The sequence below is a fragment of the Magallana gigas genome, chromosome 5 (genome assembly GCF_963853765.1).
Source record: "Magallana gigas chromosome 5, xbMagGiga1.1, whole genome shotgun sequence".
In the NCBI taxonomy this organism is placed as follows: Eukaryota; Metazoa; Mollusca; class Bivalvia; order Ostreida; family Ostreidae; genus Magallana; species Magallana gigas.
Genome location: NC_088857.1, coordinates 54281688 through 54302420, shown reverse-complemented (window position 1 = coordinate 54302420; position 20733 = coordinate 54281688). Strand labels below are relative to the sequence as shown.

Genomic DNA, 20733 nt, shown 5'->3' with positions numbered 1-20733 from the left:
ATAAATTACGGTACATATCTGAATCCATATCGTATCGCTTATGAGTTATCCCTCTTAGGTCTCTGGTACCAGCAGAGAGAGAGAGAGAGAGAGAGAGAGAGAGAGAGAGAGAGAGAGAGGTAGTAAACCCCCCCCCCCCCCCCCCCCCAATAAAGTAACAAAATCAAAAGTATCTTTGATCCAAAGCCCCCCATTATCTGTCACACTGATCAGGAATATATACGAGGATATCTTTTTATTGTAATTCATTAATAACCCTCTCACAACAACAAGCACAATTCAACTCATTATTGGCAGTTTCAATTTTTTTATTCAAAATTTAACACAGTTTTTATCTAAAATATTGCTGTTCTTAACATCTCAGTTTGAATTTTACACAAATTCAATTCACAATTAGAGAGAACAATTTCATTTAGTACATTTGTGGTAATATGAATTTGGCAAAATTATTGAAGTTCATCACCTCATACTAATAGATATGCCATTTACTCCAATTAATGACTACTAGTTGGGTCAAAAATGACTACTGTCATATTTTGCCAAACAAAGACGTCATGAATTAGTTAAAGATAACTACATTAATTTTTGACAAAGACTTCTGATATTGTTAACACTTTTGAAACACTTTAGTCAAATTCCAATTTTTTTTTTGGAAAATTCGTATCATTAAAGCAAAATAATCAAGGTGTGGAAAAGAGATTATTATGAACTTCAACCACACTTTACATATAAACTGATGTGTTTTATTAAATAAAAGATTTCCAAACAATTTAACCTTACTTAATTTGCACTCAAACTGAGCTGTAGAACAATGATTTCAGAACATAATGCTAACATTGAACATCGTTGTAAAGGCTTCAATGAAGTCATCTAATCCAAGCACTTAAAAACTCAGCACTTCTAAATAAAAAAAAGTTGGCAGTCTTATCTTATAAACTGTCTATGTAAAGAAAAATTTCACAGAAATTAATTATTATGCACATCAATGAAATCTTCAATATAAAACCTCATTGTGAAAAAAATTAGTGGGTCTTAATAAACATATTAAAAATATTTTTACACACCATTTGCCATCAATGGCAGCTAAAAAGGGCTCATTATAAAAAAGGGAAACATGTTTTAAACATGCACTTATTGAAAATATAATTTTGTGTTACCTAAAGATTCCTCCTCTTTAGTGACATGATCATTAATAAATTAACGAGTTCAGATCAGAAACTTTGGCACATTCTATTTCACTCTCCAGTCCATCCCTGAAAGTTTGTGTTGCGAGAGCGTTTAGAATGTACCCTGTCAAATTATACACTTCTACTGGGTACATAGAGGTTTGGTGAAATATCATGTAGTTTTATTACGAATATTTTGTTTATCACAGATATGAAGTAATGGATTCAAAGTCAATCTATTAGGATGTCAAACTTAGCCTTTTCAACAGTTTTTTTTACAAGATTTGATCACAGGGTAAATCAGACATATCCCAATGCAGATGATGATATATACAATGAACAACTACATCTAAAAACAGGGGAAAACGCAACAAGTATCCCAATAACTTGAACACACAAACACTTCATGTATACAAAAATTAGGCAGCAAAAACAAAAAACATTCAGCAGTCAAATCAAGGATTTCTAAGGATGACAAGGAAAGACTCCATTCTATATATTACCAAGTTCACATTTTCTATAACTACATGTATTTTTTTTGTTTTTGTTTTTTTTTGGGTTTTTTAAATATTTTTCCCTTTTTTTTAATAGTTTATGGGGGTTTTTTTCTGTTTACAATACAATTCTCTTTTTTTGTTTGTTTTTTATTGTTTATATCTATTTTTTTTTTAATGAATCAGGGATGTTAGACATTTACCTGTTCACTATTACTGGTATACATATTATACATTTGGTAATACATAGAATGTGCTTTCCAAGCAGTTTTTCTGACCAAGAGAGGAGTATCCCCTCCCCCCAATCACATCCACGTGTACCCCGAATAAAGACCTACTAATAAATTACAGCATGGGACTAGATTTCATTCATTATTACATCAGTATATTCTCACACATTCAACAGCATCGTTGTGGTTTTTGGTTGATTTTTACATACTGTAATGCACATACAACAAAAATAAAGAGTAAAGGAAAAATCATTAAAAAAATTACCCAACAAGAATAAGTTTCATTTGCGTCCACTTTCTGATACATAAACTGATATTAGCCAAATTCTTGAGATCCTTTGTTTATCAACAATACGCTATAAAACTTTTTGAACAAGAGCTATTTTGTGTCTGAAATGATGTTTAACTTTTGTGTTTTTTAAGGTAGTTCAATATAAATACTTATACTTGAGAATGAGGTAGGATGATTGACAGTTTGTCACGTTTATGAACAGATCAGATCTTCCTCTCTGTGAGATTACCCTCATCCAGCAAGTTCCTTTTCTGCTGGACCCCAAAACACAGGAATGTACGCATTATACCCTCAGTCCCTCACACGTCGAGTGAGAATTTCAGCACCTTATAGTTATTGTTTGTTCACATATACCCTTGTCCATCACTTCCTGTCCGATCAGACGGCAAACATGAGGAGGTACATGGCTAGGGCACTGATGGCGCCAGCAATGGGGACTGTCCCCACCCAGGCAAGGATGATGTTCCTGAAAAGCTTCCAGTCCACGTTCTGTTTGGACCTGACACGCCCCACCGACACCACCGAGCCAACCTTACAGTGGGTGGTGCTAATAGGGATCCCCACGTTGGACGCCAGAAGAACAGTCAAAGCAGAACCAACCTCAATGCAGAACCCACTGAAAACAAAACACAACTTTGTTATTATCAACTGAAGCTTACCCAGACTTACCCAGAGCATAGTATTCATAGTTGTTGTATACCGACTTTTTGAAACAGTTTAAACACTGCGAATATTTCTTGCCAGGAACCAGTCATTAAATATCTCTGTGTATTATTGTTCAGATAACCTACATCTTGATCGCAATAATTAGTCTCCGCAATCCCTTTTTGGGCAAACGAAAAAACAAACCAAAATGCATCATGGGATGTTTAGAAAAGGGAACCATTTGGTTTCGTCCCCCAAATGATTGGAGTTATACAACCCACATGCTATGCATCGATTGTAAACAAAGCAAACCTTAGAATTATTAGCAAACAAAACGTACACAGGTTTATTTGTAATTTCCCTGAACATTATGACCTTTATTTATAGCGATGTCAAAGTCGTAATACAACCATACCCGTCTTGACGTCAGGGGTGAATTTTAGCATGTACAAAATTGTACAAAATTTTTTTCATTAAAATTTGGCTTAATTGACTTGGAAAACTACTGCAATGTCTATTATTATACATATACTTAGCATAACTATCGTTTAAAAACGTGCACAATTCGATATAAAATCAGACCAAGCAGCTTTATCTATCAACTTTACAGATGGTTGACAGACTGCCCATTGTACCTTGAGGGGGTAGTTTTGGCAAGATCCTCTCCCAGGGTTTTGATGACCCTTCTCCCCCACACCCACAGCCCAATGATGATTCCGGCCCCTCCGTATAGCAGGATCCAGATGGGGGTCTGTGTCTTTTGAGCTGCACTTCCCTCCGAACCAATTATCCACAAGGCAACAAGAGGTCCAATGGAATTGCTGAAAATAAAATAATACATGGGTGCTCGGTCAAAATGCATACTTCAATACATACAACCATTCATATAAAATTGTTTAATTTAACTTTAAATATTATTTAACACAGTTATATTTTATTCAGAAATTCAGAAAACAATTATTTCCATGAAAATAAAATTATGGATCCTTTAAAAAATGTTTATTTGAAATTGCTGCCTGGGGTTTGTTTCTTGACATGGGGGGGGGGGAGGGAATTTTTTTAAAAATTCTTTTCAAACTTGAAGATTAACTTATTAAAACTTGGTAAAAAATAAATATCTCCATATAAAAAAAAGTTCTTTCTTTTTGCTTTTATCAGCAGATATATGTCAATGAGGCAAGAGGCAATTCCAAACACACAATAATTTTATCCTGTGTTTAACGTGAGAGAGAGTGTTGGTCATTACCTGACGTCGTTGCCTCCATGAGCGAACGATCCGAACACGGCGGTTAGAACCTGTAGGAAGGAGAACAGTTTCACAGTCTCCGGTTTATCCCTGACAGTGTTCCTTCCTGTCTCCAAATCATCCTCAACCTACAAAACATCAGAAGTGGACACACCTTATAAAATAGTTCCTCCTTTTTTCAGAAAAAAATCTTTATTAATCCTTAGGTATGATGTTCTTATACTGAATAGTATTTGAATGAATCTGTCATCTCAATATGTGTTTATTGATTAGTTTGCTTACCTTCACATCTACAATGCTCTCAATACTCTCGCCAGGATTACTTTTTTCTTTAACACTCTCATCTATAACAAAATGGAAAAGCATGAAACATCTACTGCAAATTATTAACATGTGTAAAACAAGAAACATCAGTGGACTTGGTCAACAGTGACAATAAATAAATGGTATTAAAACAGCAGTGATAGGGGGAGGAGGTTTGGACAGGATTGAACCAAGAAACTGTAAAGAGGTCATAAATGAAGAATAGAGTGACAAAAAAATCCAACCTATGATTTCCAAAGTTTGATAGTCTAGGAAAAGAAAAGGGGATGAAAATAAGTATTAGTAATCTACAAAAATAGGAGAAACAGAAGTAGAAGGAAGAGATTGTTCCAGGGGTGCCCTCACCTTTGATGGAGTTGTTTGAACACAGCAGGGGTTGAGAGGAATGGCAAGAAGTATCAGACTCTGGGGTGGAGACTGAAACAAAAGTGCAACCCTCAACACACATCCATTTTTTTTAATAAGCATTCTTATTCAAGTTCTTTTAAAATGAAAATTCAAGATGTAAAAATGCATTTTAGAATTTCTCTAACATAAAATATGAAACTCAAATTTTTCTAATAAGGAACAAGCACACACTTGTTGACTTCTACCTCACAACTCACAAATCTATTGAAACAATCTTTGCTGTCGAAGCACTGTACAATATATAGATAGCCTATAAAGAGGGAGGGAGCAGAGACTTACAATTGCTAGGGATTTTTGTTTGTGGAGTGCCAAGGTCTATTTCTTTTAAAATGTTTCCGTTCAGCAGTGGAGGAGTCAACAGGTTTTCATTTAGAAGTGCTATGCTAGCTGAAAATGAATAAAAATATTGTCCGTTCTAAAGATCAAGACAGTACTAGCTAGTCTACAGAAAAAGAAGCAATTTTGCTCTTGGTGAAGAACAATCAATCTTTTGTGTAAAGGAATCTACGACACATAAAGCAGTAGTATATCACACAGCACTGTACGTACCACCCATTGGGAACTTCTTTCCACTTGGGGTCACCTCCAGCTCATTTTTTCCTGGAAAACAATACAAAGAATTATTAGTCAGGCTTACATTACTTTCTGCTGTATGCAGGTTAGTATACTATACTTACACCCACAGCTTCTTCTGAAATAGAGGTGATGGTTAGAGCAATCTTAAGTCTACCTCTAATAAATACTACCTCATTCTACCTCTGTGACCTACTCTGGGGTGGCCAATTTCAGCCAATCAGATGCCCTATCTTTTCATTCCAGTTGGCATATCATGTCAGCCAATCAGATATCCCCATTCAGACAACAGGTGCCCTTACCTAAATTCTCCTTATTTTCATCATCTATCAACTGGCGTCGGGAGACGTCATCATTGTCCACTGTTTAATAAAAACAGATTCGGGTTACAACTTGTTCATCCCCCCACAGATTCTATTTCTTATTGTCCCAAAACAAGTAAGTTCATACTTACACGAAGTCTCAACATCTTTTCCCTTTTCTGTATCTTCTACTTTGCACTCTTCCAAATATTCTAAAATTGAATACCAAACTTAGAAACAGTCCACCATAGTACTAGGTGCAGACAATGTATCTACCACCATCCCACCGATGTCACTGATTTCATCATTGATATAAATAGATTTATACTTACTTTGGATTTTTTTACGGTACCACGGAACAAATGCAATCCTGACAACTATACCAACAATAATAGCCGCTCCAAAGGTTATGATGAACACTCCATAGAGGGGAATGCGATCGAAGTGGAGCACTAGAAACAAAGATATTGATTTGTAAAAACATCTGTGGATGGCTGATCTGGATGAGAATACAGATATCCTAGAATAGAACAAGACTCTCGATACTCACGTGCGGATCCCTTGTAGAAGACAGAGAACAGGTTGATAGCAGCGGTGAGGGCATAAAACAATGGGAGAAGTTTGAGACCAGGCTCCAGGGGCTTCTCTTGGTTCAGAACCAGAGTCTTGATGGCCAGGAAAACCAGAACACTGATCAAACCAGACAGCACCGGAGAGATGAACCAGGATCCCACTACACAGAAATCAGGCAAACTGGTTACAACATTGTCCATTTTAATTGTCCTTTTTTGCTAGTTATAAGCTTGTTCAGATCTTTAAGTTTACCTATGAAGCCCATCTTCATCCAGTTGATTCCTTTAACTCCATGGGCCACCAGTGCAAATCCCACGGTGGCGCCAACAATGCTGTGGGTGGTGGAGACCGGGAGCTTCAGGAAGGTGGCCACAAATAGCCACACACACGACCCTGAAAAAAGACACTACCTTGTTACATTACATTACAAATAGTCACACACACGACCCTGAAAAAAGACACCATCTTGTTACATTACATTACATAAGCCACACACGACCCTGAAAATAGACATCACCTCATGACATTATATTACATACAGCCACACACAAGACCCTGTTACATCACCCCACACATAACTCAAACTAATCCAAGATTCCTCTGACTCTAACCCCCGCTATTATATTGTGACTTACAAGTCACAATATAAAAGCGGGGGTTAGAGTCAGAGGAATCTCGGATTAAACTCAAACAACCACACATTGGACATACCATAGAGAATGTAACCACCATGTTATATCGTTCCACACATAATTATGTCACCCTGACATGCTTCATTATTATTCTTGTCAATCTTAGTCACTTACAATGTTTCTTAGCTTACATCACTGAAAACTCATTATATCAAGCAGAGAAAATCCTCAGGTATTTAATCAGGTAGTGATAAAGTACAGAGAGCAATGTGCCTGGCCAAGTCAGATGGTACACAAGCTAACTGTGCCCTGGTTGACACAAAAACAAGCTCTGTTTTTCACGGAAACCACAGGGAGTGTGACAATAAATTAATAGATAGTTGAAGATAGATTAGATGAATAAAAGCAGAGAGAGGCAGAGAGAAAAGCAGCTCTTTTTTAACTATAATCAGCTGCAGCTAATGCTCTCCAGATGTGATGGAATCTAACACTGACTTGCACTCTCTCTCCCACACAGTTGTGCGCTAGCTTGCAACTCAGCAAAAATCCTAGCACTGTGTTGTCAACTCTTTTCACTTGTAAACAAACATGTAATTCATACTGTCATCCTCTGGGTTTTTCCTTCTCTTAGTAACAAGTCTGGATTATTTAGAGTTTTTGAGTGTGGGAAAATAATGAGATGGATGCCCTGACGATAAGAGTGGCACAGTTAATTTACCTGTCAGGGCGGCTACATTTCCGACCATCAAAGTACTCTCTGTTCCGTTATATAGTTCAACATCGATGATTCCTTTCCGTATCGTATCTGATACTCGATAACCTATAATGATGAAACCAATTATAGACATTATACATCTTGACTTGTATTTAGATCCTTTCAACAACTATTGAAAAATGAAATACCTTTTTAATCATATAACTTTAAACTTGATCTAGTTCGTTTAAAACTTTTCCATGTTCATTAAAACAAATCTATATGTGACTTAACATGTATCACTATTAAAGTAATGGCAGACAAAAATCGATAGATGTCAAAAGGAAAAATAATTTCTAATCTCCCAGCTGTGCTGAAATTATCTATGTTTTGTCATGGTCTTGATTTGAGAATTCTTTGCTTTGCTATTTAAACAATAGTTTATTGAATAACAGGCCGACTTTTATTGAATTAATTCACAGCATGGTGTGTGCCTGTGTAGCTTTCACAACCTCCATTAAATACAACTCAAGATATATCAAAAAGTTACCAGCAGTATCTATGTAAATTTTTCTTTAATGGAATACATGATTACATCTTCACACACTCACCAATAAGCAGGGCCCCTAGAAGCTCAAATATACTGCCCAGGATACAAGCTTGCCTCAGGGTCAGGACTTTCGCCCCCACTGATGTCCCAAAAGAATTGGCCACATCGTTTGCTCCGATGGCAAAGGACAGAATAAAGGCTATGATGAAGCCAACAATTACCATCCACAGGTATTCATCAGGTATAGACGCCATTCTCACCTGTCCACAAGTAAAAATAAATGTAAGAAAGTGGAAACCAAGACTATTTGTAAATCTACTTAATATAACATCTTAGTTAGCTTATTCACTATGTAACTTGAAAATAACACGACCTACAAACCTTTTTTTGTGATACCCTGTTTTGCTAGGGATAAACTTTGTCAGGTGACTGCCGTTAACTGTGGACTTGCTGATGATTATACCTGAAATGAAAACAAAATTTTGATAAACTGATAAACCAATCATTTATCTTTACCAATATATGTATAACTTGCTTTACCTCCTTTTTCTTTTCATCATGTTAAAAAACTCCTTGAATGGAAAAGTCATTTATTTCCTCATTTGACCTACATGTATTACTTCCAATGAGAGGAGCATCTGAGCATTTCACATATCATTGATGTTATAATTGCTAATAATACAAGTAAAATGAATTAATTGTTTACTAGCTATTACTAGAGCTCAAATTCAATTTTTTTTAAAATTAAAATTATGAAATCAATTAAAAATATACTGCTATAGTTTCAAATCTCAAGTTTTGAAAACATAGATTTTTGGTCAACTTTCTAAAAAAAAGGTGATATAAACATCTATAGCTAATCACAATTTAATTCAATTTTCATAAACAGGAAATATCATATCTATGAATCTAACTACCGGTAGATTTTATTTTACTACATATAAGTTCCATGCAATACCTAAATAATTTTTATTACTAATATTAAAAATCTTGACATCCAAATAAATTAAGGTTTTAAACATTTCTGCTACCAACATACCCAAAGCGGCAAATCTATGACCGAGTGCCCGTTTTAACATTGCGCCAAATGACGCGCGCGAATTCACACGCGCCAGATGAGGTCAGCCAATCAGAAAATTATCCTGTTCATGTTTCACTCATGATCAGAGGATATTCCACTGCACAGTACTAATCATCTAATTTTTCAAGACCAATAAATTGACAAGTCTACCAATATTTTGATCCATATGCCTGAATGTGAAAACTATATTGATATTCATGAAATTTAGAGCATTTTCCCCTTCACATGATGTAGATAAAACATGAAAGCTGTTTGCCTTTGTCGGTACATTCCGTCATGTTTCGTTTGTAAAAGTCTATAAATTTGAACGGACCACAAAACGCTGGGCATAAAGACAAACTTTATCAATAATTCGACAAATTTCCTGAAACTGATGTAACAGTTTTCAGAAGTTACATAAAACATGACATGGACCAGCAGACGAAAAATTTGGGACCTCTTAGTCCACGTGGTTTTTACTATAGACTTACTACAAAGGTCACACTGAAAGATAAGATTTTACCTTATGAATGACATACTACCGAGCTGTAAACATGACCTAGATATCATCAGCAGAGAAATATCTTACCTGGATACCGATAATGTAATATTTCCAGTAAAGAACACAGTCTCTGAGTGAACAAACGGTACCAACCGGCTTAAAGTTGTTCTGTCTATACGCATGCGCGAATATAAATGAATGAACCTTGTATCCAATAAACAATCTAAACCAGCTAAAGGCGGATTGAAAAAAAGAGCAATTTTTTCAAAAATTATCATGATTAATCACTAGGACAGTGTAAATATGAATTAAAATAATATACAGTAAATGAAAATGATAAGTAAATCCTTTTATTATTTAAAATTTAATTTTCTTTTACAGTTGAAACCGAACAGACGTAGGACCTATAGTATATATCATTTGATTAAATTTTTAGACTTGTTTTACAAATTTTAGAGAATGTATTTGAAAAACACACTAATGAATAGTCAATAGATGTAAATATGCCTTTGACGGATGGGGTATGAATGGGGGATTCATTTCCTTAGTTTTCTCCATCATAATAGTAATATAGTACATAGTATTAGAAGTTTTATATGAACACCATGCAAGATTACAAGTGCCTATTTAATTACTATATATTGTAATTTATTTATCAATGATATTATACACAAGCTTATAATCGAAACTGAGTTTACATTTTTAAAAATTGATTTGCTAGTCTAGGTTTGGAATTTGTGGGTTTTTTTTTTAAAAACCTTTTTTTTTTTTTTGGGGGGGGGGGGGGGGGGGCATCAAAATTCACCTTGGTCCGTCCCTACAGTTTCTATCTTACACGCTTTCTACACTGTGCCTCTGCTTTTTTTTTTATCATATTAATTTTAATCTTGATTAGGTCTGGTCGCCCAGTCGTAACGGCGACCTTTACGTGACACAAAGGATTTTCTTTGTGTGTATTGCGAAAATGAAGAAACACTATTTCGTCAGTGGATTAGCCAAGATACTCCCGTGAACATAATCCAAAAATCTGCTATGATACCACTTAAGAAATTAAAGATCGGTTTAATATTGTGCGCAGTCAGAGATCCAATCTCTCTCTCTCTCTCTCTCTCTCTCTCTCTCTCTCATTTTATACACCAAATTATTGGGATGGTAATGAATTTGGATATATACATGTACATATCTGAATTCTGTAACATCAACTGTTTGTCGTATTTGTTCGATGACATAATTTGTTCTGTTGGTAATTCCATAATAACTAAACAAATTATACCTTGTCAAACAATTCAATTTCAATTCAAACTCAACATGTTTAGTGTCATTCGACACAGTCACATATGTGGAGATTAATGGGGTTTAGTGTTAATTTATCTTATTTTACGGAAATGAATACGAAATTGTGCCAAGTTTAAAGATATTTCGGTGTAAAAAAATAATTAAGGGGGTAGTTTTGTTTTATCCCTTCTAAAAGACAAATTAGACTCGCAGTTCGCTGAGCATCTGGAGACAGATTAACAGTGTAGTAGGATAAGGAATACATTGAACACAGCATTCTTCAACATGGCGAATTAACATAAATTCCAGTTTTTTATGGTAATTCTAGAAAGTTGACAGATGAAGAAGTCCATTCTTGTTACAAAATTATCACCCCCGGGCAAATCCAGGGAGATGGTCCCGAGTTAGAAAGGTCCCACATAAATTAGGCCTACAGCTAGAAATTTATGTCAGTTGTGTCCTATATGCAAAAACACTGCATGAAAACGCAGCTTTCCTAGACAGAGTGTTCATTCATCAAGCTATTTTCCTTCTTAAAATTCAGAAGAGCATTCAATTAGTGCATTAAATGGTTTTTAAAAAGAGTTAAATGCAATCTCGCGACTACCTAGACAGCAGAATTAAAATGCCCATGCCACTTTAATTGGTCTGTATGTAAAATGCCTCATGATCTTCATATCTAATGCAGGACCTTTACTTGAATAGCAAATTGATAAACTACGTCAGAAAAGCTCTAATAATGCATATCAATATGAAGGGAAGAAATATCGGGCGTATGGAAAATAGGTATCGTAGAACGTCAAATTCCTGAATAGCAACTACAAAAGAAAAGCTTAAATCTTTTTCAATAGATGTGAAAAAATATAGGGCGCATTGGTGTGAGTATAGTACTTTGCCGCATCTGTACCCGGGAATGCGGGATGTGCATCATACTATTACTCTTGAGTAAATGGATATTGTAGAAAAAACAAATACACAAATTCATAAATCAATGAAAAGGTATTCATATACACTAGTGTCAGAGAGTATCCAACTGTTTACACAATATGCGCTTGACGCAAACTGTTTTCTTAAGACAAGTAATATCATAATATATTTTATACTTGCGCAAATAACACCTGCACGGGTACGGCTTCGTACACACGGTATATTGTTGGACTCGCTGTGAAGGCAAATATTTAATCATATTTTTTCGAACAAGGATAGAGTTTTTACCTACAAATTTGTGTATATTATTTTTTCAAGACAAAGGATAACAACATTAATTATTTAAGTAAATTAGATACGTTTCGTTACAATGTACCAAAGATAAATAGAATTTCGTGCTTAATTCTTTAATTATAGTGAGCGGTAAAGGGTTTCTCATTGAAATTGAAATTTTATCGATTTGAATGATTTGCACATTCTTAATTATATTGTTCAAAAATCAAATTACGTAAACACACGGAGGCTTATCAAAGAGAATATCAGTAACAAAAATAAGGCCCTGGCATTCTCTTGTTTACATTTCTCACAATATCATCAACATATGATTATTAAAAAAAATATATTTATCGGCTAATCGATATACACCTCTTACCGAATTAAAAACATCTATCAGCTGAATTTATTTTTATTTTTCCCAACCTTGATTATGAAAAAAATAACCATTTTTTTTACAAATCAAAAGGTGTAAAGCTATTTGTGAGTATATATAATATATTACACACAAGCCTACCTGGATAAGGTGAGACAGATATGGCGACAGGACGCATGTGCGACAGATACGACAAACGACATCGGTTTTAATGAATGAAAAAATGTACATCATGAGTGTAGCACGAGTGGATAAAATGTTGGGGTTAATTTGCATATTCTATTGTTTTCACACACATATATATATATATATGATAAAAATATGCTAGATTTGTTCCCTTCTAAACCATCTGCAGTACTCTCAACAATATTGCTATAGATACTTATTCATAGGTGTATTATACAAGTATCTCGTCCATTAGATATGACTGACTTTTATCAGCTTGATTTGATCACCAATTAGAGAGTATCAGGGGGAGAAAGAAAAAAAGAAAAGAAAAAAAGAGAGTTTGGTTGGGTTCTTTGGAGAGAGAGAGAGAGAGAGAGAGAGAGAGAGAGAGAGAGAGAGAGAGAGAGAGAGAGAAGACTTTTTGGAAGGTTGGTGGTTGTTTATCCATCCTCGGGCGGGAAGGAAGGGGTTGCAGAAGAGTCAAAACGTGATCACAAAAGAGATAATTGAAGTGTGGATAATAACTCAACTTTTGGGGGGAGTCTTTCTTTTTTTTTTGGAGGGGGGGGGGGGGTCTTGAAATTTAGCTGAACATATTTTATTGCCTGTAAAGATGTCAAAAGAATTGGAAACAAGTTCTAAAAAAACTCATATAGCCCTATATTTGTTATATACATTATTTTTTACAATGTCATACAGTTAACATTTAATTTAAGAAGTATTTTATTCAATATATGAATACATTGAATTGGATTAAACAGCAGGCAGGTTGACATTTCTTGAAATGTGTGGAACCCCGCTTTTTTATGCATATAAGCCGTTTTTATGATGGTTTATTTTATATCAAGTGATAATTGACGTTACTTATTAAAAATCTTTCGTATTGATATTTTAACACTTTGTGTGATTTGCAATGTATGTGAATAAAATGTAATTACATAAACAGTATCAAGTCAGAATGTCACGGAGCATGCGCGCGGTTGTACTAGTTTTGTTATGGAGCCAGAATTTCTTATCTTCCCCTTTTTTTCAAAAATTGAACATTTCAGTGGACATAAGATTATAATCAAGCCAAATATAGCTTAACCAAATTTATCTTACTCGGCACTCTTTCTGCAATGTTGTGTTACCTAAATAGATAAGATAACCGAGTTTCCCATTTGAAAAAAAAACCAAAACATATAAATATAAGAATGATTATACACGTGAAATACAGAACCCGTGTATAAATTCTGCATTTATAATGACGTTTCCGCCTAGGCGATTGTCATAAATGTTTGAAAATTATAGCCTCAGTAGGCCATGCGATGTCTAAATGCATGTTAATTTGTGATTGTTTTTTGTTTGATCAAAAACACACTATTATAGTGTAAAAGTCGTCCACAGAATAATTGGTTTCAGATTTGGGGGCCAGGTCAATGTAGACATTCCGAAGTCCACAGGGAAATCTGTGTCACCTAATTTACGACAGGCCAGTTAAGTTTAACTTAAGTTCATTTAGATCATCATTGTCACACTTAGATCTTAGATTAAGATAGAATGGTATTATATGTACATAGATATTTCACTGGTGATAACAGTCTGTTAGATTTAAAAAATATAAACACTAGTACTGTTAAAATGACCATGCATTTTTAATGTCTTTGTAATGATAAAAATTGGGATAACGCTCCATCTTAGTAAAAGCTAATGTTTAAACCTATTGCGTTAATAAATGCTGATGATATTTAATATATCGTTAATTTTAAAAGACAGTTCGTCACAAAAGGGCGATGTCCTTTATTTTCCGAAGGTTCACGTCAAAACATGGGTTAGGCAAAATAATTCCTACCCCCCCCCCACCCCCCCCCCCCCTTCGTTTTTAGGATATTTCCGCCAGCGACAGGGGCTGTATTTTTTATAAGTTGAAAACATGTAAAATGTCTGATTTTCCCCCTTTTGTAAAAATATATTCGAGGTCACTTGAATTTTTGATGCCAATTGTATCGACAGGTTTTCAAGCAAATGTGGAAGTTTGATGTAAACAAACTCTCGTGCCTGTGTGGATGGCTTTGTGTTTTAGCTACAAATTGTTTAGGAACTACAGTTTTAAGAATTGTAAAGAGGGATTCTCCAAAAGTTATAAACCCACAACCCACATTTTAAGTTGCGTTATTTGGTAAAAGTATAAAACAAAAATTATCAGTGGAGTGCAACCAGGGATTGGGGGGGGGGGTGGGGGGGGGGGTCGTCATTACTAGACTGTATTGATCTTCTTTTAGAGAAGAGCTCTAAATAAAGATTTTGAAAAAACAAGATTTTATGGATTGTTTCTTTGCTAAATAATAGTTTATAACAACTGGCAAATCATATCTAAATACATTTCAGGGTAGATCTGATATATAACTTATTGACCACCCAGCCTCTCAAGCAGTTCTATCAACCGTGTGCGCGCTCATCGAATGAACCATTACATCATTTGGTTGTAATTTACTGAACGAGATGATTCTAGTCTCTTTTTGCAGAAACAAAAAGAAAATTGGATTGAAACTGGAAATGTGCGTTGCTCATTGATGTAAAAGTTTTCCATCCAACTTGTGACTCAATGCAATGAAAATATAGATTGATTTTGTTATAACTTTACAATAAAAATAGTATTAAGCCAGGCAACTAAAAATGGTCACCAAAAATAATAATAATACTGTCGGGAGTGAAAATTACGGTATTAAGGTATCGCAAACTCTTCCACCAGTCAGAGGAGTACTTTTTGATCACCAAAATAAAGATTAGATAACTAAAGCTGATCGAAGAAGGAAGCGAAAAAGACCCCGGGATATGGCGCGTACTAAATTTGGATAAAGAAAAACGAGGGACTAAGCCTCATCATACCCCAGATGTTAACTCATGTAAGATATTTGTAAGCAAAAAGACATCCACTGCCCCTGGCTCCCATGCCTTGCCCCCGCCACCCAGTTCCGATGCTGACCATAGTTATTGCCAATATGAGAAGGTTTTAGTAAACTTAGAAAAATTAATCTTCTTTTCTTCCTAAAATGGTAAATGCACAGTCACACACGACGACACACGCGTGGCAAGCGTTCAATATAATAGTAATAATGATATATACCCTGGCGTTTAGCCCCATGTTTGTTCATATAAGACCAGCAAGGTGTTCCGTGTGCAGTGAAGTCATAAAAATTAATACGAACACTGATATGTACACAACTGCTGAAACCCCACATCACGAGTGAAATCAAACGGTGTGCACTAATGATACGTTTATTAATACGTATGACGGCATTTTTTATGAATCAGGAAGAAAAAAATCTAAATCTAAACAGTCGTGTCCAAGAATGAGTACATACACGGAGTTTACATTGGTTTTTCCTTTTAAGAATACACAACATGCACAAGCTTTGCCATAGTTGGTGCCGCCGATACAACCTAAAGCTGGAATCCGAATTTGTATGCGCGGATCGTGGGGAAGAGGGGGGGGGGTCGGACCCCCCTCCCCCCGAAAATTATTTTTTTGAAGTTAAAGTCATAGTCAAATACCCGAAAGTGGGCCTAGACCCTCTACCATACCTAGAAAACAAAATTATCCCTCGGATCCCTCCCTCGGGAAATATTTTCCGAATCCGATTTTTATTTCATGTAGCTAATCGTTTTGATTTAAACGGTTTCTACCATTTTTACTGCGATCACCTATTTATAAAATAGATAAGTAACTACCAAGCCAAAATAAAAGCAAAAGAATCCTTACCATTTCCTAAGAATACAAATTTCAAATCACATATACATGTAGTATATCAGCCGGAATGGAGTACAACTCTTCCCTCTTTCTTGTTATTAAATGCGTATTATGGCCTGTTTCTATCACACAGTATAAAAATATCCGGTTCATAAAGTATACATTATATAACATACATGTAGCTACTCGTAAGGGAAATAGTCACTATCAATTTGATGAACCAACGATTTCAACAAACTTGTCACAATTTATTAAAACGGGTCATGTGCTGCCATTGATTGCTTCAAACAACTCGAAATGTGCTCGAAAAGACGTTCAACAATAAGAGTACTTGTGATCGGTAAACTTGTCGTGTTACACAATCTCCTGTACTTCTACCCCTCACCCCAAATTGATCAAAGTGCTCCTGCTCTAACCTCACCGTAGAATCAATATTTTATTTTTATTGCATGTACTCTTTTTAAGCATGCACACAATTACGAGTGCTAGCTAGCGCTTTGATCATTTGAATGCTTAATGTTAAAGTGAAGATAAAGACGAGAATCGATAAGTGTAATTATATATTTTAAGGTGACTCACTACACTTTGAAAAAGTTTCTCAAATCAGCAAAAATTCTTTGAATATGAAATATAGCATTAGGAATAATAAGTATTAAAGTCATATAGGCGGGAAAATATGCAATTTTGAATGAAAAAAAAATGATTTTGCAAAAATGATTCAGTAAATATGAACACCCCCCCCCCCCAGTCGGATTCGATCTCGTAATCTACGGTTCACAAACCCGATACTTTAACCACTAAGCTACATGTATGATGATTCTCAACCAAATTGATTAATAAACACAATTTAACAAAACATTTAGATCGCTATCTTGGGACGTAGTGTCTAAAAAAGTAAGTTTTGATGTATAGTGAGATACCTTAAAACAAAATCTATGAGAATTTTTTTAAAAATCAAATTGATTAAATCAAAATAAATACGTAAGCACTTACTGATCGACGGAAGGAGACCGGATGTACATAAAAATCGAGGTTCACAAATTTAGTGAGATCGAATTTAGAAGTTGCGTTTATTTATATGCACCCGGAGGCAAAGGGTAGCCAATGAACGCTGCCGGCAGTCTTGGGTGACTAGTGATACCCAATACTGATTGACAGATAAGGTGTTTGTAGAGTGAAAACATGCCGTGTACCTGGACCTCCGATGAGACCAGAGGAGGAGGGGGAGGGTATAGAGTAAGTATTCACGCCCCAAAAATCTCCGTCAATGAAAACACAGAACAATAGCAGTCTGGAGGCGTTTATGCAACACAATTTGAGGAAACAAAATGAAATAGAAAGATATCTCTTGATAGTATGAAGAAAATATACACGTACAGCATTGGCTTTTCGAAAATAAAATAAAATTACTAACTTTAAATTCCATACCAATTTCTCTCAATGAATAGAATTCTGATATTTGAATAGGGGAATTTCAAATCTTATAAACACTCTTTTTCTGATATCAATAAAATTTTGAGCTATGAAATATTTTCGACCTAGGAGTATTAAAATAATTACATTTTACACCCATTTGGTCATGTCACACGGATAAGTTATTGACATCATATTACGCTTATAAATATTATAACAGCAAATAACACTGATGTCATTTTAAAAAGAAAATATATACTATTACTGCTTTTGGACGTAAGAATATACATGTAATGCACTGACATCCTTCCTTCCAAAGATTTCGTGTAGCAGTCAATGTACAACTGATGTTATAGATGTGAATAAGCACAAAGAATTCAAACGATTTGCTGGGTCGAACCCCAATATAAAAGCCTTATTGACTTTCATCATTTAAGTCAGGACAATGAACTGTATAAATTCTTACAATATGTTATCCAAAAAATGTTCATCTCCCTAAAATCTTATGAAAAATACAATTTTTGTTTTTGTTTTATTTTACAAAAGATTATTTCTAATGCGCGGAAGATCTTTGTTGATCAAAATTTGTCAACAAGTCAAACTTGAAATATCCATTGCAGCATCCTTGATAAAAAGTGATGTCTCTGTCCGAGTTTCTCTTTCTAATGAAACCTCAGAGTTTCCATCACAGCCTACTGCAGTGTCTGGTCTCCCAGTCTGATGTCTTTAGAGCACCTTTCTCACACAAAATCGATAGAAGCCGATCTTACACAAACACTGATGTAAATCCTGGCGAAAACAGAACTGCATGTTGTTGTTTCCTTTCATATTCCTTATTTTGATATATATAGTTCTCAATTGATCATACAGAGAAAAACCCATGACAGACGGCGCTGTGAATGCCGAACAATTGTCTCCAACATCTCTATTCTTTTTTACATAGCTTACACCTACAAGCTTCGGGTTTTTAATCATTTGCAAAATTTCTTGCAGTTAAAAAAGTTCATTACAATAAAAAATAAAGGATTCCACTTTAGGGCATACATGTATGTCTATAAAGAGAAAAAACCACTGGGAATGAAAATAAAGTGGTTATCAGTTGAATTTTTCAACTTTCGAGGTTATGTTATATTAATTCATTTTTATTACCTTTCATTGATATTAACAAGATTGTTGTCGTACATTCGCCATGCGTTCACTTTACTTTGTAAGCCTTTCAGGCTTGGATGGGGAAATTGAATGTTCTACACGACCACTGTCTCAGCGCGTTGGTTCTGTCGCAGACTCCCGTCAATGACCGTCCGGTCACTGCAAGCGTACCCGTTCCACGTCATCACTCAAACACTGACGACCCCCTCCCCCTCAAACAATGAATGTCTCCTAGTATAACCCAAGCTAAACTCCGAAGATGGGGGGATTAATCATAGACGTTCTAAGACACCTATATGTCGTCTAAAAAGCTATAAATTATTCCTGACACACAGCAACTCTGCTTATGACGTCCAGGTTCAGAAATAATAGAGCCAGCAAGTCAGAATAAAATAAAGTTTTATTACTGCTAACCTGAATCCAAAATTGTCAAAACAACTTTATGGGCCAGAGTTGAATCTGGTATTCGCCACCAAGTCATTCATTTCAAGTGTATAGTAGTCTGATTGTAGCATTGCTTTTTAATCACGGTCAATGTTCGTAACCTCATCTCTTCATACGGGTATCTCGACCCCCGCATCCAAGTTAAGAACATTGACTGTCAGAGAGAGAGAGAGAGAGAGAGAGAGAGAGAGAGAGAGGTCCTATATATTTACAAGAAGACTTCAATTATTTTTGTTGTAGTGTTATAGTAAAATGATGCATGCATGGAAGCACGTACAACCCCAAAACTCCATCAAGGGGGCAGAGTACAGATCAATAGACGGTGCATACTCTAGTGTCTCTCCCCATTCTCTCTACATGAAAGAACAAAGTCTAGATGTCATTGGGATAACTTAAAAACTATTACCAAAAATATATCGCTCAATAACGCTTCCAGCTCATAGATTTACCGGATATATGTTGTGTGTGGGTTTTTTTCTTTACCCGCCATATAAACATTGGCATCCAAAAAACACCCCACAGGATCAGACGCTGTTTACACAACAAGCAGAAGCTGTTTAAACAGTGCGAGGTGAAAATGCCCTGTGGCAATCATCTTTACTTACCAGTTTGGGTTTGTGTACTCTCCGCTGGTCAAGACACCGAAGCAACAGGAAACCTTAGTGTTTCGTGGCGAAATGTCAACACTTTTGCACCAAGTCCCAATATAAGATGAACAATGGGCACTATTCAGTCGATATCGATATATTCCGCACTATGAAGCGGAGAAAAGCGAGATTAATCGGAGAAAGGGAGAGTCCGCGAGCAATACTCACTGGAAAGAAGGGGTCCGGCCCGGAACCGATTCCGATTGGACTCAACCAGAGGACAGCTAGACTCGTAATTAATAAAACCGGGATTGCCGACCATCACAGCCCGGCCGACACATCTGACAAGTATTTATTATTGATGGTTTCCTCGATTGTAGATAGTACCGGTTTCAGCAGGTGATCAAATATTCCATCTATATTCCATCAAACCCACACCAACGCTCGACATCTTAGCGAGTACACACAAATCAAAATTTAAAGAAGTCTTATTTTGGGTTAATGGTATGAATCAACAGTTCCGAAAACAAAATAAAATGTACCATGCTCCCTCTTTTTATATGTGACTACATTTACGATGTTCAAATGCATGTATCATGGACATGGCTGTGAGAAGTCACTTTTCAGAACAGAACATGAGACTGTCAACATCTATAACAAGAACAATACATACATACAAGTACACTGTACAGCACATTGT

At 35.6% G+C, this 20733-nt stretch overlaps 1 protein-coding gene across 7 annotated transcripts; it reads right to left on the bottom strand.

Moving 5' to 3' along the window:
* Window positions 1-297: 297 nt before the first annotated feature.
* On the bottom strand, window positions 298-20219 carry LOC105318769 (sodium-dependent phosphate transporter 2). Of its 7 annotated transcripts, none has more exons than XM_066083581.1 (16): window positions 20052-20219; window positions 8511-8592; window positions 8191-8389; window positions 7604-7705; window positions 6506-6646; window positions 6231-6413; window positions 6013-6132; window positions 5833-5892; window positions 5681-5740; window positions 5355-5405; window positions 5085-5192; window positions 4743-4814; window positions 4356-4417; window positions 4074-4201; window positions 3463-3648; window positions 298-2798 (listed from the first exon to the last, which is right to left on the bottom strand). In XM_066083581.1, the coding sequence occupies exons 3-16, from the start codon at window positions 8381-8383 to the stop codon at window positions 2561-2563; spliced, it is 1704 nt and encodes a 567-aa protein (XP_065939653.1). In that variant the 5' UTR covers window positions 8384-8389; window positions 8511-8592; window positions 20052-20219; the 3' UTR covers window positions 298-2560. The 7 variants fall into 7 exon arrangements, with proteins under 7 accessions (XP_065939653.1, XP_011414326.3, XP_065939656.1 ...); XM_011416024.4 differs by lacking the exon at window positions 20052-20219 and adding an exon at window positions 17434-17497; XM_066083584.1 differs by lacking the exon at window positions 20052-20219 and adding an exon at window positions 16453-16475.
* Window positions 20220-20733: the final 514 nt, after the last annotated feature.